The sequence below is a fragment of the Diabrotica undecimpunctata genome, chromosome 8 (genome assembly GCF_040954645.1).
Source record: "Diabrotica undecimpunctata isolate CICGRU chromosome 8, icDiaUnde3, whole genome shotgun sequence".
NCBI lineage: Eukaryota > Metazoa > Arthropoda > Insecta > Coleoptera > Chrysomelidae > Diabrotica > Diabrotica undecimpunctata.
The window spans coordinates 93,483,984-93,501,367 of record NC_092810.1 but is presented as its reverse complement, the minus strand read 5'-3'; the positions used below and the strand labels follow the sequence as shown (position 1 = coordinate 93,501,367).

Sequence of the window (17,384 nt, the reverse complement as noted above, 5' to 3'; positions counted from 1 at the left end):
TCTAATAAATTAAAATCAATTCTGTCTCTTTTCGTACGTTATATGCTTTCTGACAGATTGTTAGTTTAAGAATTATTAGAGTTTAGGGGAATGTAAAGTATCAAATTGTTTTGAATGCCATATACTGCTTATATGGTTATTTAATTGAGTCCTTACTTTCTCTTCTAGAGCAAGAGATGATATCCTTTGAGCTACAGTACTGCTGCTTGTGTTTTGCTCCTTTTCAGTCTGCTTCTCCATTTGATGTTCACTTTTTTGTTTATTATCAAAATTTAAGAGTTTCCGTATTATTAGGGATTCGTCCTTCTCGCGTTTATCTCTTGCAATCGGTTCTTTAAATAAAATTGAGGAAACATCATTCCCATCAATCACTTCTTCAAGTATTAACGAATCTTTCTCACACTGTTTGCTGTCACAGATTTGTGGACGGCTCTTTTTTGTGGCATTTTTAAATTTGAGAACTGCAAGAGTCAAAGTTTAACCAAATTTAAGAACAATTAAACAAAAACATAGCTACCCATTTTTTTAGCTCGGCCGTCTTCTGATGGCATATAATTAGGATATTTATGGAATCGTCGTCATCCTCTATAAATTTGCTTTTGGATGTGTTAGATGAGTTATTAATTTTTTTTCTGTAGAAACACAGCATTATTATTTTCCGCATAGGAATCATACTCGTCGGATAAAAAATCCATATTTATTGCTTGATCTGGGTCCCTATGTTATTAGATTTGTATGTTCTCGAGATATCCCCACTTTCATCATATTGAATAGAAGAAATCAGCTTAAAATTTTTTGTCACTCAATAATTTACAACTAACCTATTTTGACACCCATTCATTTTTGAATAAAATAGTTATATTTCTTTGATCTTCCAAATATTAACTCTTTTCGAGATATTTTAATATTGGTAATTTGGCACATGATTAATATTTTGAATTTCGAAGAAGTGTCACTTTTTGATACAAAAAGATTAGAATTTCTCTGTAAATACAGAAAATTTATTTAAAAAAATATATTTTATTCTTCGAGCTTAATAGATTAGAAAAAAGCATTTCAGACCCATTATTATTAAGTATGTAAAATATTATTTAAACTTGGCCAATTTACTTTCGTTAAACGCATATCATCCACAACGTGATCACTTATAGATCTTACATTACCCATACGTTGCTTTTATTCGTCTTTCCCCTTTCCATTTTTCTCTTTTGAACTTTAAATTTTTAAATCTTTTGTTACGTGTATCTGAGAAAAAATTGGATACAAGCTGCTCTTCGAATTTTTCGAGCAATAATCAAAGAGTATTTTTTCTTCGTTTTTGTCTAAAAATTATACATTTAATCTTTAAACCCTTTCTCATTTTTTGCTTTTTTGGTTCATTTTGCACAGGATGTTTCAAAACTATTTTGAAAAATTTCAGGGGTATGAACGATAGATGAAAAGTTCTCATAAACAGTTCCCCTTTGCGCTATTGTTAACTAATAGAGACAAAGGTTTTAAACTAGTTAACTTAAATAACATGTAATAGTGCTAATTTAGTCAAATTCGTCTGAGATACTGACAGTCATAAAATACTAATTTAAAAATATAAACAGGAAGACATCAAGGTCCATTAGTTAGAGATACTTTTCCTTCTAATATAATTCCCCTAGAGGTTTATCGAAGTACTTCTAAAACATCTTGCATAACAGTTAGCAAAAAGAAGATGACGTGATTTCTCTTACTTGGGATGCCCTATATAAAATGAATTTAAACAGGAACTCAATATTTTGAGATATCTCAGACTACTGAAAACATTTCATAAGCCGTCTAAAATGATGTATCACGGAACTCCCCTCTATTAATTACGTTTTTTGTTAAAAAAATAAAAATTTACTTTTTTTTAAAACATTATTTAGAACAAATCCTAAAAACCGGATAACATGATAATCCCAAATTGCAAATCAGTTTCTTTCGATAAGAAAATCGCCTATAATAATTTTTAATAAACTTTGACACAGTCTTTTTGTAAATATGAATTAAAATCAAGAATAACTATTTTACTTGGATACCTTGTACCTCCGTTAATATTAACTTATATAAATAAGGACAATTCAGCTAGATTTTTAAGCCAAAGCGCTCAAAATGACAATTTAGTTTAATACCTTTTGTATAATTAACCTTTCCCTAAATACATATCAACCATCAGTTTACAACGTCCTTTATAATTATTATTCATTTTTAAACACACCTTCCTGAACCAAAACAAACGACTGTTTGCAACTTGCAACTAAATAATAATAATAATATCTCATACCACCTATTGAAAAGAAATCTCTCTGGCCTTGGCTAAAAATAGAATTCCCCAATTCTCTAAACAAAATAACGACAAAGCAATGTTGCCACATAGTATGGATCAGGAAGGTACTAATTGTGATAATGTATATAAAAATCATGTATATTCAAGAAATTGTTTCCAGCGCCAAAGTGGCAAATGGCTGAACTAAAAAATGCAATCCTGAACCACAATACAAACAGGTTTCTCTTGGATTCCAAATGACATATTGAATTGAAAGTTAGGCAGTTTTGTCCGCCGATGGCACCACTAATTTAAAAAAATGATTTAATTTGTAAATTTTTTAATCATATGTCAGTTATAAAAGGAAACCAATCCTGAACCAATATACAGGTTCAGCATCGTAAACGGGGTTCAGGTTTGTGCTTAAGTTTTACTATCGAAGGCTCAGGATTGTACTAAAAACAAATATATATATATATATATATATATATATATATATATATATATATTGTTATCAAAATAAATGAAATTATTTGCTACGTAATTATTTTAATTTTTCCAAATAAAATATTTAATTGTAATTAAAAGCAAGCTGTATGTATGAACGTTTCTTTTTTCAAATTGTCATACAAAATTACTGTTTAGTTAATTATAGTTGTGAATGACGTTTATTTTTGTTTTATCAATTCTCTGTATTATTTAAATGGTATGCATTCTAAAGTACATTATTATACGATTGATAGAGTGGAGATTGTTGTTCTAAATTGTTAAGTTGTAATAAAAAAAACTTGTTAAATTGTAAGATTATAAAAGTTGGAAGATTTTGTAATTATTCAAAAACTTACGGTTTTTTGTGTTCTTAGACGTTGAGGATCCCTCGCTTCTGGTGGGTTCTGCAATCGGTCCTGTCCTTTGGCTGCTCTGCGGCTCTAGTATGGCTCTCGGCTTTGGTACTGCTCTCGGCTCTAATATGGCTCTCGGCTTTGGTACTGCTCTCGGCTCTAGTATGGCTCTCGGCTTTGGTACTGCTCTCGGCTCTAGTATGGCTCTCGGCTTTGGTACTGCTCTCGGCTCTAGTCTGGCTCTCGGCTTTGGTACTGCTCTCGGCTCTAGTATGGCTCTCGGTTTTGGTACTGCTCTCGGCTCTGGTACCGCTCTCGGCTCTAGTATGGCTCTCGGCTTTGGTACCGCTCTCGGCTCTAGTATGGCTCTCGGCTTTGGTACCGCTCTCGGCTCTAGTACCGCTCTCGGCTCTAGTATGGCTCTCGGCTTTGGTACTGCTCTCGGCTCTGGTACTTCTCTCGGCTCTAGTATGGCTCTTGGCTTTGATACTGCTTTCGTTCTCCCGGGTCTAGTGGTCTCTCTCTGCTACTGAGGGTGTTGCTGGCGTGGACTGTATAGGCTCTCTCAAACTTCCTTGAAGTATTCTGTTTCTCGATAGGACCATGAACAGATTCCCCTCGTTGGCTCAGTGAAGATGTTCGTTCTGTTGTAATGGAAACACCAAATAATAGTAGCAGAGTTTATTGTTGAGACGTACACTATGGGTGTAGACCCGGGATTACTTTGAGTAGAGACTGATGAAGTTGATCGTTGAAGACTATATGTTCGTTGAGTGAATATTGATTGAATGCTTCTCTAGTCAAGAGATATTAGTTTTATATAAATTCTATTTGGGTCAATATTTTTCGCGTACCTAGCGTGATATGTGTATTTAATTTATGTAAATTGTTTAACTTTGTCAGTACTTTTGACTGATGTCCAAATTATTATTTATAATTGACCAAATGTGTATGTAACCTAATTAACTACGTGTGTGTATTTAATAACAAATAGATTCATTCGGTCTACTGGGTGATAAAATTATACTGTCCAATTTCGGATATGAATTATGAAGATTTGATATTGGACACTAGGGTTTATCCTTTTTTATTTGTAGTGCCAAAGTGCCTTTGAAACGTTTAGCGATAGTGTTATGTAAAGTGGGATACGATTTTATCGCATATATGGATGATACGCATGTCAATGACAAAAATATTGTTCCAAAATTTAAAGAATACATAATGTAAACTTTTAATGGGGCTAGTACAAAATGCTCCTGTAGCTATTCTAAACTCTGTATTTGGTATGACTTCTAGTTAAGCAAAAAGTGTCTTCTTTGCAGATGAGTACACAGCTGATCCATAATGATCCATAATCAAGTTTTGATCGTACTAGTGATTTGTAAATATGAATTAAATTCTTAAAATCCAAGCCCTAATTACGATAGCACAGTATTTGCATTAAATTAAGACCAGATAGACAATATTGCTTAATTTGCATAATATGGTATTTCTAGATAGTTTCTTATCAAATATTATTTCTAAAAATGTTGTTAAGTTGTTTCCATATAACTGAAGATCTAGATTTTTAGAGTGCCGTTTTTTTGAAAATAACATTTGGTTTTGGTTGTAGAGAAATCATCAGCGTATAAGCTCGCCTAAACAAATTTTGGAAAGTCTCCTAAGATTTTGTTTATCGCTACTAAAAATAGTGTTGAACTAATAATAGATCTATGGTGTTCTATGTTTTCAGTCTTTAGTGCTGGATATTATACCATTTATATCGACTTTAAACTTTCTCCTGTTTACTGAATTTCCTTTGAAACCCCAATGACTCAGTGTGTTAAGAATGTCTTATCTCCAATCTATTTCAAAAGCTTTTGTTAGATCGAAAAAGACATTTGTTTATTGATTATTAATTTATTATTTTCCTAAAAGCAACTAAGTCTATAATTCTCTATTTTGAGAGTCCATTTTGTAAGAAACTCAATATTGGTCCAAATTCTGTTGAATAGGGTAAGAAGATATTTTTTCCATTATCTGATAGATTTTGTCAGAAACTAACAGGAATATCGTCTGGTCCTGGCGCTAATTTTTTGCTGGTACTTAACGACTGATTAAGCTATTCTATGGTAAATGTTATATTAAGAGGATTATCTTTAATGAAATTAAAATCTATTAATTGATTTTCAAAAGTTATCTTAGTATTGATAAAATCTTTGTAAACGTTGTTATCGCTGGATTTTATTTCCAATTGTTTTGCTAACGACTCTGCTATGTTGTTATTATATATAACTATCTATTTATTTTTGCATAGGAATGGATTCCTTTATAGGTATTGCTTCCAAATATTTTTCTAAAATTTTCCCATACTGTGCTTATAAGCATAGTGGTATTAATAGTAGACGTAAATTATTGTCAAAATTTTTTCTGTTCGTTTTAGGTATATATCTAGCTTGAGCCCATTATTTCTTATATTTGATAAGATTTTCAGGGGTTTTGTGACGTTTTAATTTGTTACAGGTTTTTTTTATGTCACCAAGAGCTATATAGTACTTTTCAATTTTAGTATCCCGTACCGCAATAAATAAAACTGCTTGATTCTTAGAAGGAACCTGAATTGAAGTATTATAAAGCACAGCAGAGTATGTCTTGTTTGAGATTTTTGATCATCAGTCATGGCTGCCTAAACTCATTAGTACTTATTCAAACCAGTTATAGAAGTTATTCTGAACAAGCTCGGCGACACTTAACCCTACAAACGGTATGTTTTGTAGTGTTTGATATATAAAATGAGAATAACTCACAATTTTATTACGTAATGTAGCTACACTTACACTATCACCTATTCCTTTTTTTAAGTCTATTTTGATATAGACCAGTTTGAATAACACGATTTTGATGGACTGAAATGTATACAAAGTTTGTGTTACCATGATCAGGATCGGATCCGATAAATCTTTAGATGACTTTTTAAACATTGAGGAGAATCATATTGTTTTTACAAATAAACTGACAAGAGATGATGGTACTTTCAGTAGTATATACAATTCATTTTGCATAAAAATACCTTTCATCCGTACAAAATTCAAATTCATCAAGAATTATCTAAATATGATTTTAATCGACAATTAGAGGTTTATGAAAATATAACAGATAAAATATGCATGCAAAAGAAGTATACAGTGATAAAAATCCTGATACTCTATAAATGGTAATGTAAATGGGCATAGTACTTAATACTGGTCAGATAGGATGGATGACAAATATGCTTGTATAAAATCATAAAACAGTAAAACCAATAAAAAAAAACAGTATAGATACGAGGACCGTTCCCAAACATCTTGATAATCTCCAAAATCAAATTATAACTAAAATAAACCATTCGTTTCAGAACAAAACATACACTTTGAATAAGATGGTGCCGCTCACATTTTTATAGAGATAGGCAGTATTTAAATACCATTTTCTCTCAGAGATGCATTGTTCGAAGACGGTTCATTGAGTTACCGGCATGTTCACCCGAATTAACACGACTACATATGCGACTCCTGTCCTTCTTATTTCTTCATTTCTAATCATGTCTCTGAGAGTTAGTCCAAGTAGCGAGAGTTCCATTCTTCTTTTGTGCTACTTTGAGTTTGGTTGCTGTAGCCTGGGTTAGGAAAGTGTTTCGTCGCCGAAAGTCATGACTACAAGCACACATTGGTAGAACGTCTTCTTTTTCAAATAATTTTGCATATGCGGCCTTTTGAATGTCATCTCTTGAAGATGTCAGATAAAGCTTCATATGCGGCATACGCTAAAGTAATTTTTCGTTTGGTTTGGTTGTCTCTGGCAATTTGGATTTCATGACCTAAGTATTTATATTTATTACTAATCCTATTTTGTTGCAGTCCAGTTTTGAATTTTCCCTTGGTACCAGATTTGACATGTATTGTGTCTTTGCAAAATTTATGTTTAAATCAACTTCATTACAGGGGTATCTAGCTCAGTAAGCATAGTATAATCTCTTTTAAGTTATCTGTTATCAGAACAATGTCGTCAATAAATCGTAGGTGGGAGAGATCGGTGGAAAAGAGATGGGTAGAGATTATTTAATTATTGAATAATTATTATATTATGTAACCAGCATTTTTGTAAAATCTGGAAAAATAAGCTTTTCTGCAAATAATCATCTAACCTATATTAATATAAAAAAATTTAAGATAGCAACAATAAATGGGGACGTCTTAGCCAAACCCTACAACGATGTTATATTGTCACTCTGTTTAGGTCTATTAAAAATATAGATCCATATACCTATATATATATATATATATATATATATATATATATATATATATATATATATATATATATATATACATATATATACATAGGTTTCCCCCTGTTTTTAAAAACACGCTTCTAAAAGTTGCTGCGGCAAATAGTTTTTTAAGACAAATATATATAATAAAATACAAATTACGTAAAATAAATACGACTTATACTTACTGAAAAAATTCGTCCGCGGGAGTTTTTAAGTCTGTGGCTTTAATTGATGAAATGGAATGGGACGTGTTTAAACCAGGTTCATCTATAAACTTCTCATAAAAAATTTAGACTATCTGATTTATTGCATATGCACAATGAAAAATATGAAAAATGTATAAAAAGGAAAAGAAACGAATGACTCACAGTTGGTTTTATTATAACCTGGACGACCGGTTTCGGTCTCTACAATTTTAGATCATCTTCAGGTGCCCGAAAATAGGTTACTTAAATAATAACAGTATAAGGCAATGTATTAAAAGTAAGAATATTAATTAATTAAATTGTTTAACCTATTGCCTTGTAACGTTTTTGGTTAAGTAACCTTTTAACGGGGACCGAAATATAGGCTGATTTTATAGAGTTCTATATCAGTTATAATAAAATCAATTGTAAGTAACTATTTTTCTTTTTTTACCTTTTGATAATAGACTCTCATTTTTATACAATTTATTAATGCAGTAATGTATTTCTATTTATTTTGTTTTACTTACCCCATTGCAAAATATTGTATTCCAAGAATTTGAACAGAACTGCCACGGTAATTTTGATTTACATGAGTGAATCAAAAATATTAATGGATAGGCACATATTGTATTAAAGTATGTACAAACTACTAGATTAACAACGATCATGGCATACCCAGCACCTAGAACAATTTTTTTAAGAACTTCCGAGAATAGGGTTTACTTAAAATTATTTAAATAAAATAGACAAAAAGTTTGGTCCACAGAGCATAAAAAAAAAACAAAAAAGTTCTTCGTTTTTCGACTTGTTAATCCCCATTATTTGCGCTTTTATTCAAGTACTGAGCTCGGATTAAATTTTATTCTCATAGTTCAAGTTTCGGAGAAATGTAATTATTTTTGTTTGTGTTTCAGCGAAGGTCTAAAATAGTTACGGCGAAATAAACAATATTTCTGTGCATGACTACGGAAAATATATTAACATAATGCACCGATGAAGAATATAACTACTCCCGAAAGTGGGCCATAAAAAATTTTTTTCGGTAAATACTGGCGAAAAAAATTGTTTTTATCTACGAACTCGCTAAGATGTGTACAATATTTTTGACAAAAATAATTACTGTCAAATTGTTATCAGCAAAAAAAAAATCACTAAGTGCCCGCGAAGACAATTTTTTATCTGCCAGAGAAGAAGAGTTATTAAAATATTTGGTCCTCCCTGTCTGACTTCCTTGTTATTTTTATTATCTGTGTCTTCTAACTATTTACATTTAGATTGTATCTTTTGCCTCAGAGTTTGTTTTTTTTTTATTTTGCTTCAGTTTTTCTGCTGTTTTCGCGAATAATACCATGTCGTCTGCAAATATCATGCATACCTTTGCATTTATTATTTACATTTTATTCTCTTCTATACAATATTTTTTAACCCTTAACCAACGGGTTGAATTACTTTTACACAAACGACGTAGTAGAGTCCCTGGGACTCCATGTTGTCAAACTGACAATTTGTGTTCTGAATGTTATATTAGAGGTATTGAAAGTTAAAAAGACATTTAAAGAAAGCCTATTTATTATAAAAAGTTGAACAATACAAAATAATACCAACTTATAGGAAAATAAAAATTGAATGAACCGAAAAATCTGCTATCAGCGTTTGCGTCGATAAAAAAATAAATTATTTTATATAAACATTTTTTTTTTCAAAAACACGTTTTTAAAACTATATTGAATACTAAAACAATATTTTTCATACAAAAAGTTCTAAATTCTAATTCTAAAAAAAAATTGTGCATGTCCTGGCAATTGGACAGTGAATCACATTTCGTCACGCTTACTTAAACATTCACTACCCTTTTTTTTGCTACATTGCAAACAGATCGGTTATTTACACTGTATACACAGAAAACTTGTCTTCCTTTTCAATTTTGGGCTACATAAATAGCAGTACTTTCTAGCTTTCCTGGGTAAGGTATTGTATTGTATGATCGTCATTTTCGGTTGGATTTATTCTTAGCACCTTTGAATGCTGAGTCTTAGTTCTCTTGGAAGACGTTGGTTAATTTCTTGTTCTCGAAGAAGTGGTTCATATAATTGCTATACCAAAATCTTCAGAAACTCCAATCTTGTATATTTTGTTCTATTGGCACCAGCCTGGTGAAAAATTTATGCATTTAGTGCACTCATATCGATTATTCTAAAAAATATGGCCATCGGCCAGCGCCTGGTTTTTCGACTGCACGAGTATTTTGTGCATTTTCCGTCTACTGAATCTACGCCTGCTTTTGTATTGTTATAAAAGGCGTTTATTTCTGGTAACCTAGTTTCGATATCATCTTCTTTCGTGTGATGCAGCGAGAAGAATAAAAGCACATCCGTATTTTTCTTTGGCACTCGAGAGAATATAGTTTTAATTTTTGTAAATCCGTATAAAGTTGAGTTTACAGATCTTGAACTAGATGGTAGGAACTCTTTAGAAATTTCTCTCTTTTTCCTTTTCATAGTGCCAACGTATGTTAAATTATTATTTAATAAAACATCTATAAGTTCCACCGATGCGTACCAGTTGTCGCCTGTAACATTTCTGTTACTGCCGAAGATCGTCTTGGAAATACGAACCACTGCTTGGGAAGGAAAAGAGAGTTTTTTTTCTTCTGCAGTCAAATCCTCTAAGGCATTAGATTCTTTTTCAGAATATATATAAGTGTTGTATACATAGTGGGTGCGAGCATCTGCTAAACATTGAATCTTAATTCCGTACTTTTCGAGTTTACTAGATAATTATATACATTTTAAACCTATATCGCCCTCGAAAAGCGACTAGAATTTCATCGACTGTAGTATTAGCACCTAGTACATAAGAATTTTGAGAATTTTGGTTGAAGATCTTTAAAATATGCGAAATTGCGGCAGCTGGATCAGTTTTAGCTCAATTCGCTCTTTCTTCTCGTGTATCAAATCATAGGCAAATTAGAAGTACAGCAAATTTACAAGCTGAGAATGCCATTCTAAATATTTCTCTCCCTGTACTATCAGTAGCAAACAGTGCGTTGATGTCTTCATGGTTAGACTTGAAGACTGATGTAAATAACAGAAGGCCCAAAAATCCATTGATCTCTTTATTATTATTGTCTCTAAATTCTGTGCTGTTGTGATTTCCATCCTTTTCCCGATATTGCCTCGATAGTTTGACATTTGTGTAATATACAAAAATTTCAACAAAATCTCTAGAAAAAATTTTAAGCCACGCCACCACTGGTTCCATCTGTGTCAAAGATCCTTTGATAATAGGCAATCTTAATAAATTAGAAGCAGGTGTTCTAACATTGCGAGTAGGTTGTTAGATGGGATAGGACTGATGCCCATTTGTATCTATTTTTTCCATAAAAGTATGGTCTGTTTGGATCCACTTCATTCATTGAATCTTCATCAGACTCCTGACTTTCGTCCGATTGACCATCGCTAGCATAAAATTCGCTTCTAGAACTATGGTCACTTAAAATTGGTTCTTCGTCTTTACTGTTTGGCGGGTCGTCACAATCTTGGTCGAAAAAATCACTATCGGCGTCTTCGTGCCATCGCCCAACAATTTCTTCAAAATTAGCATCGTCTGGATACACACTTTTTTTACTTTTCGAAACCGTTATTGAACTAATATATAAAAACTATCACAAACTACGTCGTAGAGTTCCTCGGACTCTAATGTGTTCTATTCGATAACTTCTACGCAGCTGATCGCGATTTCGCATAAGCATAACGGAGATTTCCCTACTACCTGAAGGTACTGTACGACACCACTCGTTTGGATCAATAGTGGGGAAATATGAAGTGTTGTTTGAACTGCGGAGTCCGAGGGACTCCACGACGTCGGTTAAGGGTTAAAGGTTTTTTTACATTTTTTCACTAGCTCATCTATTACATTTATAAAAAGTACTGGGCTTGACCTGAGCTAACTCATTATCTAAGTGCATGCGATGTTTCAAATGGTTGACATTGCATATTTTGTGTTCTATTGTATTTATTGTTTTCATGTATATATATATATATATATATATATATATATATATATATATATATATATATATATATATATGTAAATATTATATACTTTATATACTTTAAAAATATATTTTTATCAGGTATTCGCTCACTTGTTTCTCTTCCAGTCTCTCCCATTATACTTCACTGTTCTTTAACACTTTCTCTATTTAAAAGCTCTCTATAAAAAAGAAACAAATAAAATAGTGTATGAGATATTTTATCAAAGGATTTTTCGAAATCTATTAAACATACATAAATATTTTTCCTAAACTCAAGGCTCTTTTGTAAGAGTAGTCGCATGCAAAAAATAGCCTCCCAAGTACCCATACCGTTTCGGAAACCAAACTGCTCATCACAAGTTATACCCTTACAAAGTTTATATATGCGACAATGCAATACTTCTATAAAAATTTTGAACGTGTGGTTCATTATGCTGATAATTCGATAGTCGCTTCACTGTCTGGTATTCCTTTTCTTGGTAATAGTTATAAATATTAATTCTAACCAGTGGTCTGGTAATTTATCGCTGCTATATATCTTGTTAAATAAAGAGGTAATAATCACAACGCTCTCATCATCTAATGGTTGTAACAATTATGCAGGTATTTCGTGAGGACCAGAAGCTTTCCTTCATTTCGATTGGTCGATAGTCTTTTGAACTTTTGTGTTAAGAACCGGTGGGCCAGTATGGCTCGATTAGATGTTACTTCTTGGTAGATTCTTTGGTTATCTTTAAATAATTCTATTATTTAATTTTTCCAGTCTGTAGAGCGCTCTTTAATATCACTTATAATTCTACCACCAGAGTCTTGCAATATATTTTGCATATAAATTCTGCTTTTGCGTGTTATTCCTTTTAGGTTTTCATGCAAATGAAAGCTGCAGTGTCATTGCTATAGTTTCTCAATTTGCAAACAGGATTCTTGTAGCAATCGGTCTTTTGCTAAATGGATTAAGTATATGGCAGAAGAAATCTCGAACTGGCCATGACCTATAAACGGATGACAAGCCAATGATGATGATGAGTAATACGAAATTATTTTCTCTTCTATTTTTGCCATGAATAGACATACTTTTTTACCTTTTAACAAACAATGTTTGATCTTTTATGGTTGTCTTCAATGTTTTGGTTTAGTTTTGTGTACAGCAAAGTGACTTATGTTATTAGCTTACAGTAATACTAACTATAATTTTTTTGCACTTGTCATTTGTATTGTCTTGCATCTTTGCATAAAAATCAAATATTTTTTCTATAAACAATCTAAGTACAAATTTGACAGATTTTTTATTCTTATTATTTCTACATTTTTATTTTTTAGTACTTATACTTCAGTACTATTATCAACAATAATATATACCAATCTTGTTTCAAGTGTTTTTTTCTCTAAACAACACATTTTGTAACACTTACATAGTTTTTTCGTCTTTTGCAATTGCGTCTCTTAGATGCCAGAAATGGGTACTCTTCTTTTTTAAGCGCAACCATAAACGTCATACTCTTCTCTGTTTCAAGATTTCTTAAACTTCAACCTACTTCATTTTTAATCAAAAAATAAAATGCTATTTAGTTGAGGAAATAAAGCAATGCAGGGGCAGTATGACGAATTGAGATGCAGTTTGGTGCATTCGATTCGTGAGAGCGTCAGGAAATTTTGTGAACTAATGCGATCATCAAGAAATGAGAAACTGTTCTGTTTGTAAATGAGTTCTTTACCTACTTTCACTGTATACAGCAATAGTATAAACACTTACGTGTACGTTTTGTCGCATTTGTTTGTATATTTTTATTAAATAAAAAAAAGTTAAAGTTGTATAAATTTAAGTAAATAATTAATTTAGTTACATTAAAAAATTTTAAAAAAAAGTTTTTTATAATAATAAACTTATTACGTGCAAGATAAATAAAACATTTGAATTTTTCCGTTGTGTGCTTATTTACCTAGAGAAAATTCTATTGTAATTCAATAAATAATAAGTGATTGTTTGTTTTTTATACTTTTTTCTAATAATTTTTTTAAAATTATTTACATATTTATACATATCAAATTGTTATTACTTTCCTCACCTTAGCTGACATGATATTCGTGTTCAGCAAACCCAAAAATCCCTGAGAATCAAGTTTTGAATGAATTTGTATACAACCTGCATAAAACTTTCAAAGACGAGGTATATACTGTCCCCCTGGGCACCAGATATATTGAAAAGCTTCGCCGATATGATATTCGTGCTCAGCGACCCCCAAAACCCCCAAATAGTAAAATTAGACGTATTTAAGCCGAGTTAAAATTTTTTTAATTTGCAACTCTGAAAAATGCATTTTTCAGATCTACTTTTTCATTTCTTTATGATCACATTAGTTCACAAAAGTTCTTGACGCTCTCACAAATCGACTGTAAAAAACTGCATCTCAATCCGTCTTACTGCACCGATTTTCAAAGGTTGAGCCGATTTTTGCGCTTCATTGTCTCGACTTATTAAATGAATTCTTTTAGTAATCGATTTTTATTATGACGAAAAAACCTAGTACAAAATAATCAATATTTTAATCAAAGTAAGCCAAATTAAACCAAACTTACCCTTAAATAAGGGGCATATGTTAAACAATTTTGTACATCCTACACTCGCAAACTGACCAAGAGAAGTTTCTAAAAAAAATAACGGTATTCCACAGAATACTAACATTATTAAATATGGCACAAGAAAGGCACCTAAAACAAACAAAAAAGGAATTATATTAAGTTTTTTTTATATTTAGTTGTTTATATATTTTATATTATTAGTTATATCCTATAAATTATACAAATAAGTCTTGAAACTACAGCAAAACATGTTAGAATAATGTCGTTTATTGTAAAAGTGATCTAAGACTGTTTTTAAAAATAACATTTGTTTTAGAAATAGAATATTAGGTAGTAAAAGTTTTCGTTGTAATTACTCCACCATCTGCGTCTATAATCTTATATGGAATGATATTTTTTTAATCAGAAAACTGGAACTACTGAATATTTAGAATAAAGTAAGAATAAAGTAAATTAACTCACAAGTAACTTTCATATTAAAGTAAATTATAGGCTTACTACCTATAATACGAGGATGTATTGATATCTAATTACGCGAACGGCGAACCTCCAAAAAGATGGCCATGACCTATTAACTCGGGTTCAAAGGAGTAGTGATGCGCAATATAAGGTGTTGCTTCCTGATAACACCTCTAGCCACTCCTACTCAATTCCTATCCTCACCTCCAAGAAGTGTGACTTAATCACACGGGTGGACCCTGGCAAACCTGAGCAACCCTACCGGAGATTGGGTAACCAACCCCAGTGGAAAGTAGGGTCAGGGCCGACGAGGAAGGGAGAAATGGTCCTCCGAAAAGGGGGTTAGGCATAGGGCTAACAACCCTATCCTAGAAAACACACATGTTACGAATGTTCAAGGAATGAAAACCGGACTGATCAAACGACGACGACTGCGCGAGAAAAAGGTACACGATTTAAGAATCGCGACATGGAACATCCGATCCCTATACAGATCGGGAGCCCTCCAAAATCTGCTCGGTGAACTGAATAGATATGATATAGATATAACAGCTCTGCAGGAAATGAGATGGACCGGGAGTGGCACCGTTGACAAAAGACACCACATTATATTCTATAGTTGCGACGCTAAAGACCACGCACTAGGTACTGGCTTCATTGTAAATAAAAAGGTTAAGCACCTCGTACGAGACTTTCGTGCTATGAACCCTAGAATGTGCATCCTGAGACTAAGGGGAACATTCTTTAATTACAGCATCTTAAATGTGCATGCCCCTACAGAGGAAAAGGAAGACGATGTCAAAGAAAAATTCTATGAAGAACTAGAAGCTGCGTACCATTCATGCCCAAAGAATGACATTAAAATTATTTATGGTGATCTCAACGCAAAAATAGGAAAAGAACTACAATACCTACCAACTATAGGTAAGCACAGCCTTCATGAGGTATCCAATGACAATGGCATCAGACTAATAAATCTAGCAACTTCCCTTAACATGGTCATTGCCAGCACATGCTTCCAGCGAAAAAATATTCATAAGGGAACGTGGAGATCTCCAGATGGGGTTACAGTAAACATGATCGATCATGTTATTATTGACTCAAGACATCACTCAGACGTAATAAATGTATGCAGCAGAAGAGGGGCAAATGCAGACTCGGATCACTATCTAGTGGAAAGTAGAATAAGAGCCAGAATCTCAAACATTAAAAAAGAAAAGGGATCCAAAATTGAAAAATATGAAATAAAAAACTTAGCAGACAACAGAAAAAAGGCAAAATACAAAGAATATATAAAAGTAAGGCTAGAAAACAGACAAAAGCACGAGGAAATAAACAGAGAATGGGAAGCGTGTAAAACCATCATACAAGACGCGGCCAAAGAGATCCTAGGTCTACAAAAAAAGCCCAAATCAACTGAAGGACAGTGGTTCGATGAAGAGTGTCGCAACATAACAGAAAGGAAAAATAATGCATATCAACGACTACAACAACGATATAGAACACGAAAGGCAGAGGAGGAATATAGAATGCTAAGGAGGGAAGAGAAGAAAATACATCGCAGAAAGAAAAGAGAACACATAGAAAAAGAACTCCAAGAAATGGAAGAACTAAATAAACCATCAGAAACCAGAAAATTCTACCAAAAACTTAACAAAAGTAGAAAAGAATTTAAACCAAGAACAATGATGTGTAGAGGCAAAGAAGGAGATATAGTAACTCAACAGAGTGAAATACTACAAAGATGGACAGAATTCTTCAAAGAAAAGTTTGAAAAAAACGAAGATCCACTATATGATGGAATTATACTGGATAAAACGGATACCAGAGAAACAACCCCACCTTCAGTGGCTGAAATGCAAGAAGCAGTTACCAGACAGAAAAACAACAAGTCACCAGGATTAGACAATATCAGCGCAGAATTAATAAAGGAAGGTGGAGACTCCCTATTAAATGCGATACACGAACTAATAGTGAACATATGGAATAATAAACAACTGCCACAAGACTGGAATACCGGAGTAATTATTCCACTACATAAGAAGGGAGATCAGCTTCAATGTGAAAACTACCGAGCAATAACGCTACTGACTGTGGCATATAAAATACTGTCAAATATTGTGTATGACCGATTGAGACCATATGCGGAACAAATAGTTGGGGGATATCAATATGGTTTCCGCAGGCAGAAGTCCACAATAGATCAGATCTTCGTCTTGAGACAAATCTTGGAAAAGACTAGTGAATTTAATATAGACACACATCATATTTTCATTGACTTTGAGAGTGCCTATGATAGCATCCATCGAGAATTTCTGATTCACGCACTGAAAGACTTTAATATTCCAACTCAACTCATTGATATCATAAAAGAAACACTTAAAGTACAAAGCAAAATTCGAATTCAAAACGAACTAACAGATACAATTCATGTGAGAACGGGCCTACGACAGGGAGATGCCCTATCCTGTATTCTATTCAACATCACATTAGAGAAAATAATTAGGGAGTCAAAAGTCAACACCAGAGGAACAATAATAACAAAAAGTGTACAAATATTGGCATTTGCAGATGATGTTGATATCATAGCCAGAAGCGAAAGAGAGATGATAGAAGCATTTAATGCGATAGAAAGAGCGGCACAAAACAGTGGCCTAAACATTAATGAAATAAAAACCAAATACAGGAAGGTCAGTAAATCGACAGGCCA

At 32.6% G+C, this 17,384-nt stretch overlaps 1 protein-coding gene across 1 annotated transcript in view; it reads right to left on the bottom strand.

Annotated features, from left to right (window-relative positions):
• The window catches only part of LOC140447770 (sodium- and chloride-dependent glycine transporter 1-like), a 79,386-nt gene that overhangs the window by 51,530 nt on the left and 10,472 nt on the right, over window positions 1-17,384 (bottom strand). The window contains exons 3-5 of the mRNA XM_072540625.1: window positions 14,213-14,344; window positions 8,127-8,281; window positions 7,597-7,685 (exon numbers count right to left, since the gene is read on the bottom strand). Coding sequence (XP_072396726.1) covers window positions 7,597-7,685; window positions 8,127-8,281; window positions 14,213-14,344 — 376 coding nt within the window. The remainder of the gene's footprint in view (window positions 1-7,596; window positions 7,686-8,126; window positions 8,282-14,212; window positions 14,345-17,384) is intronic.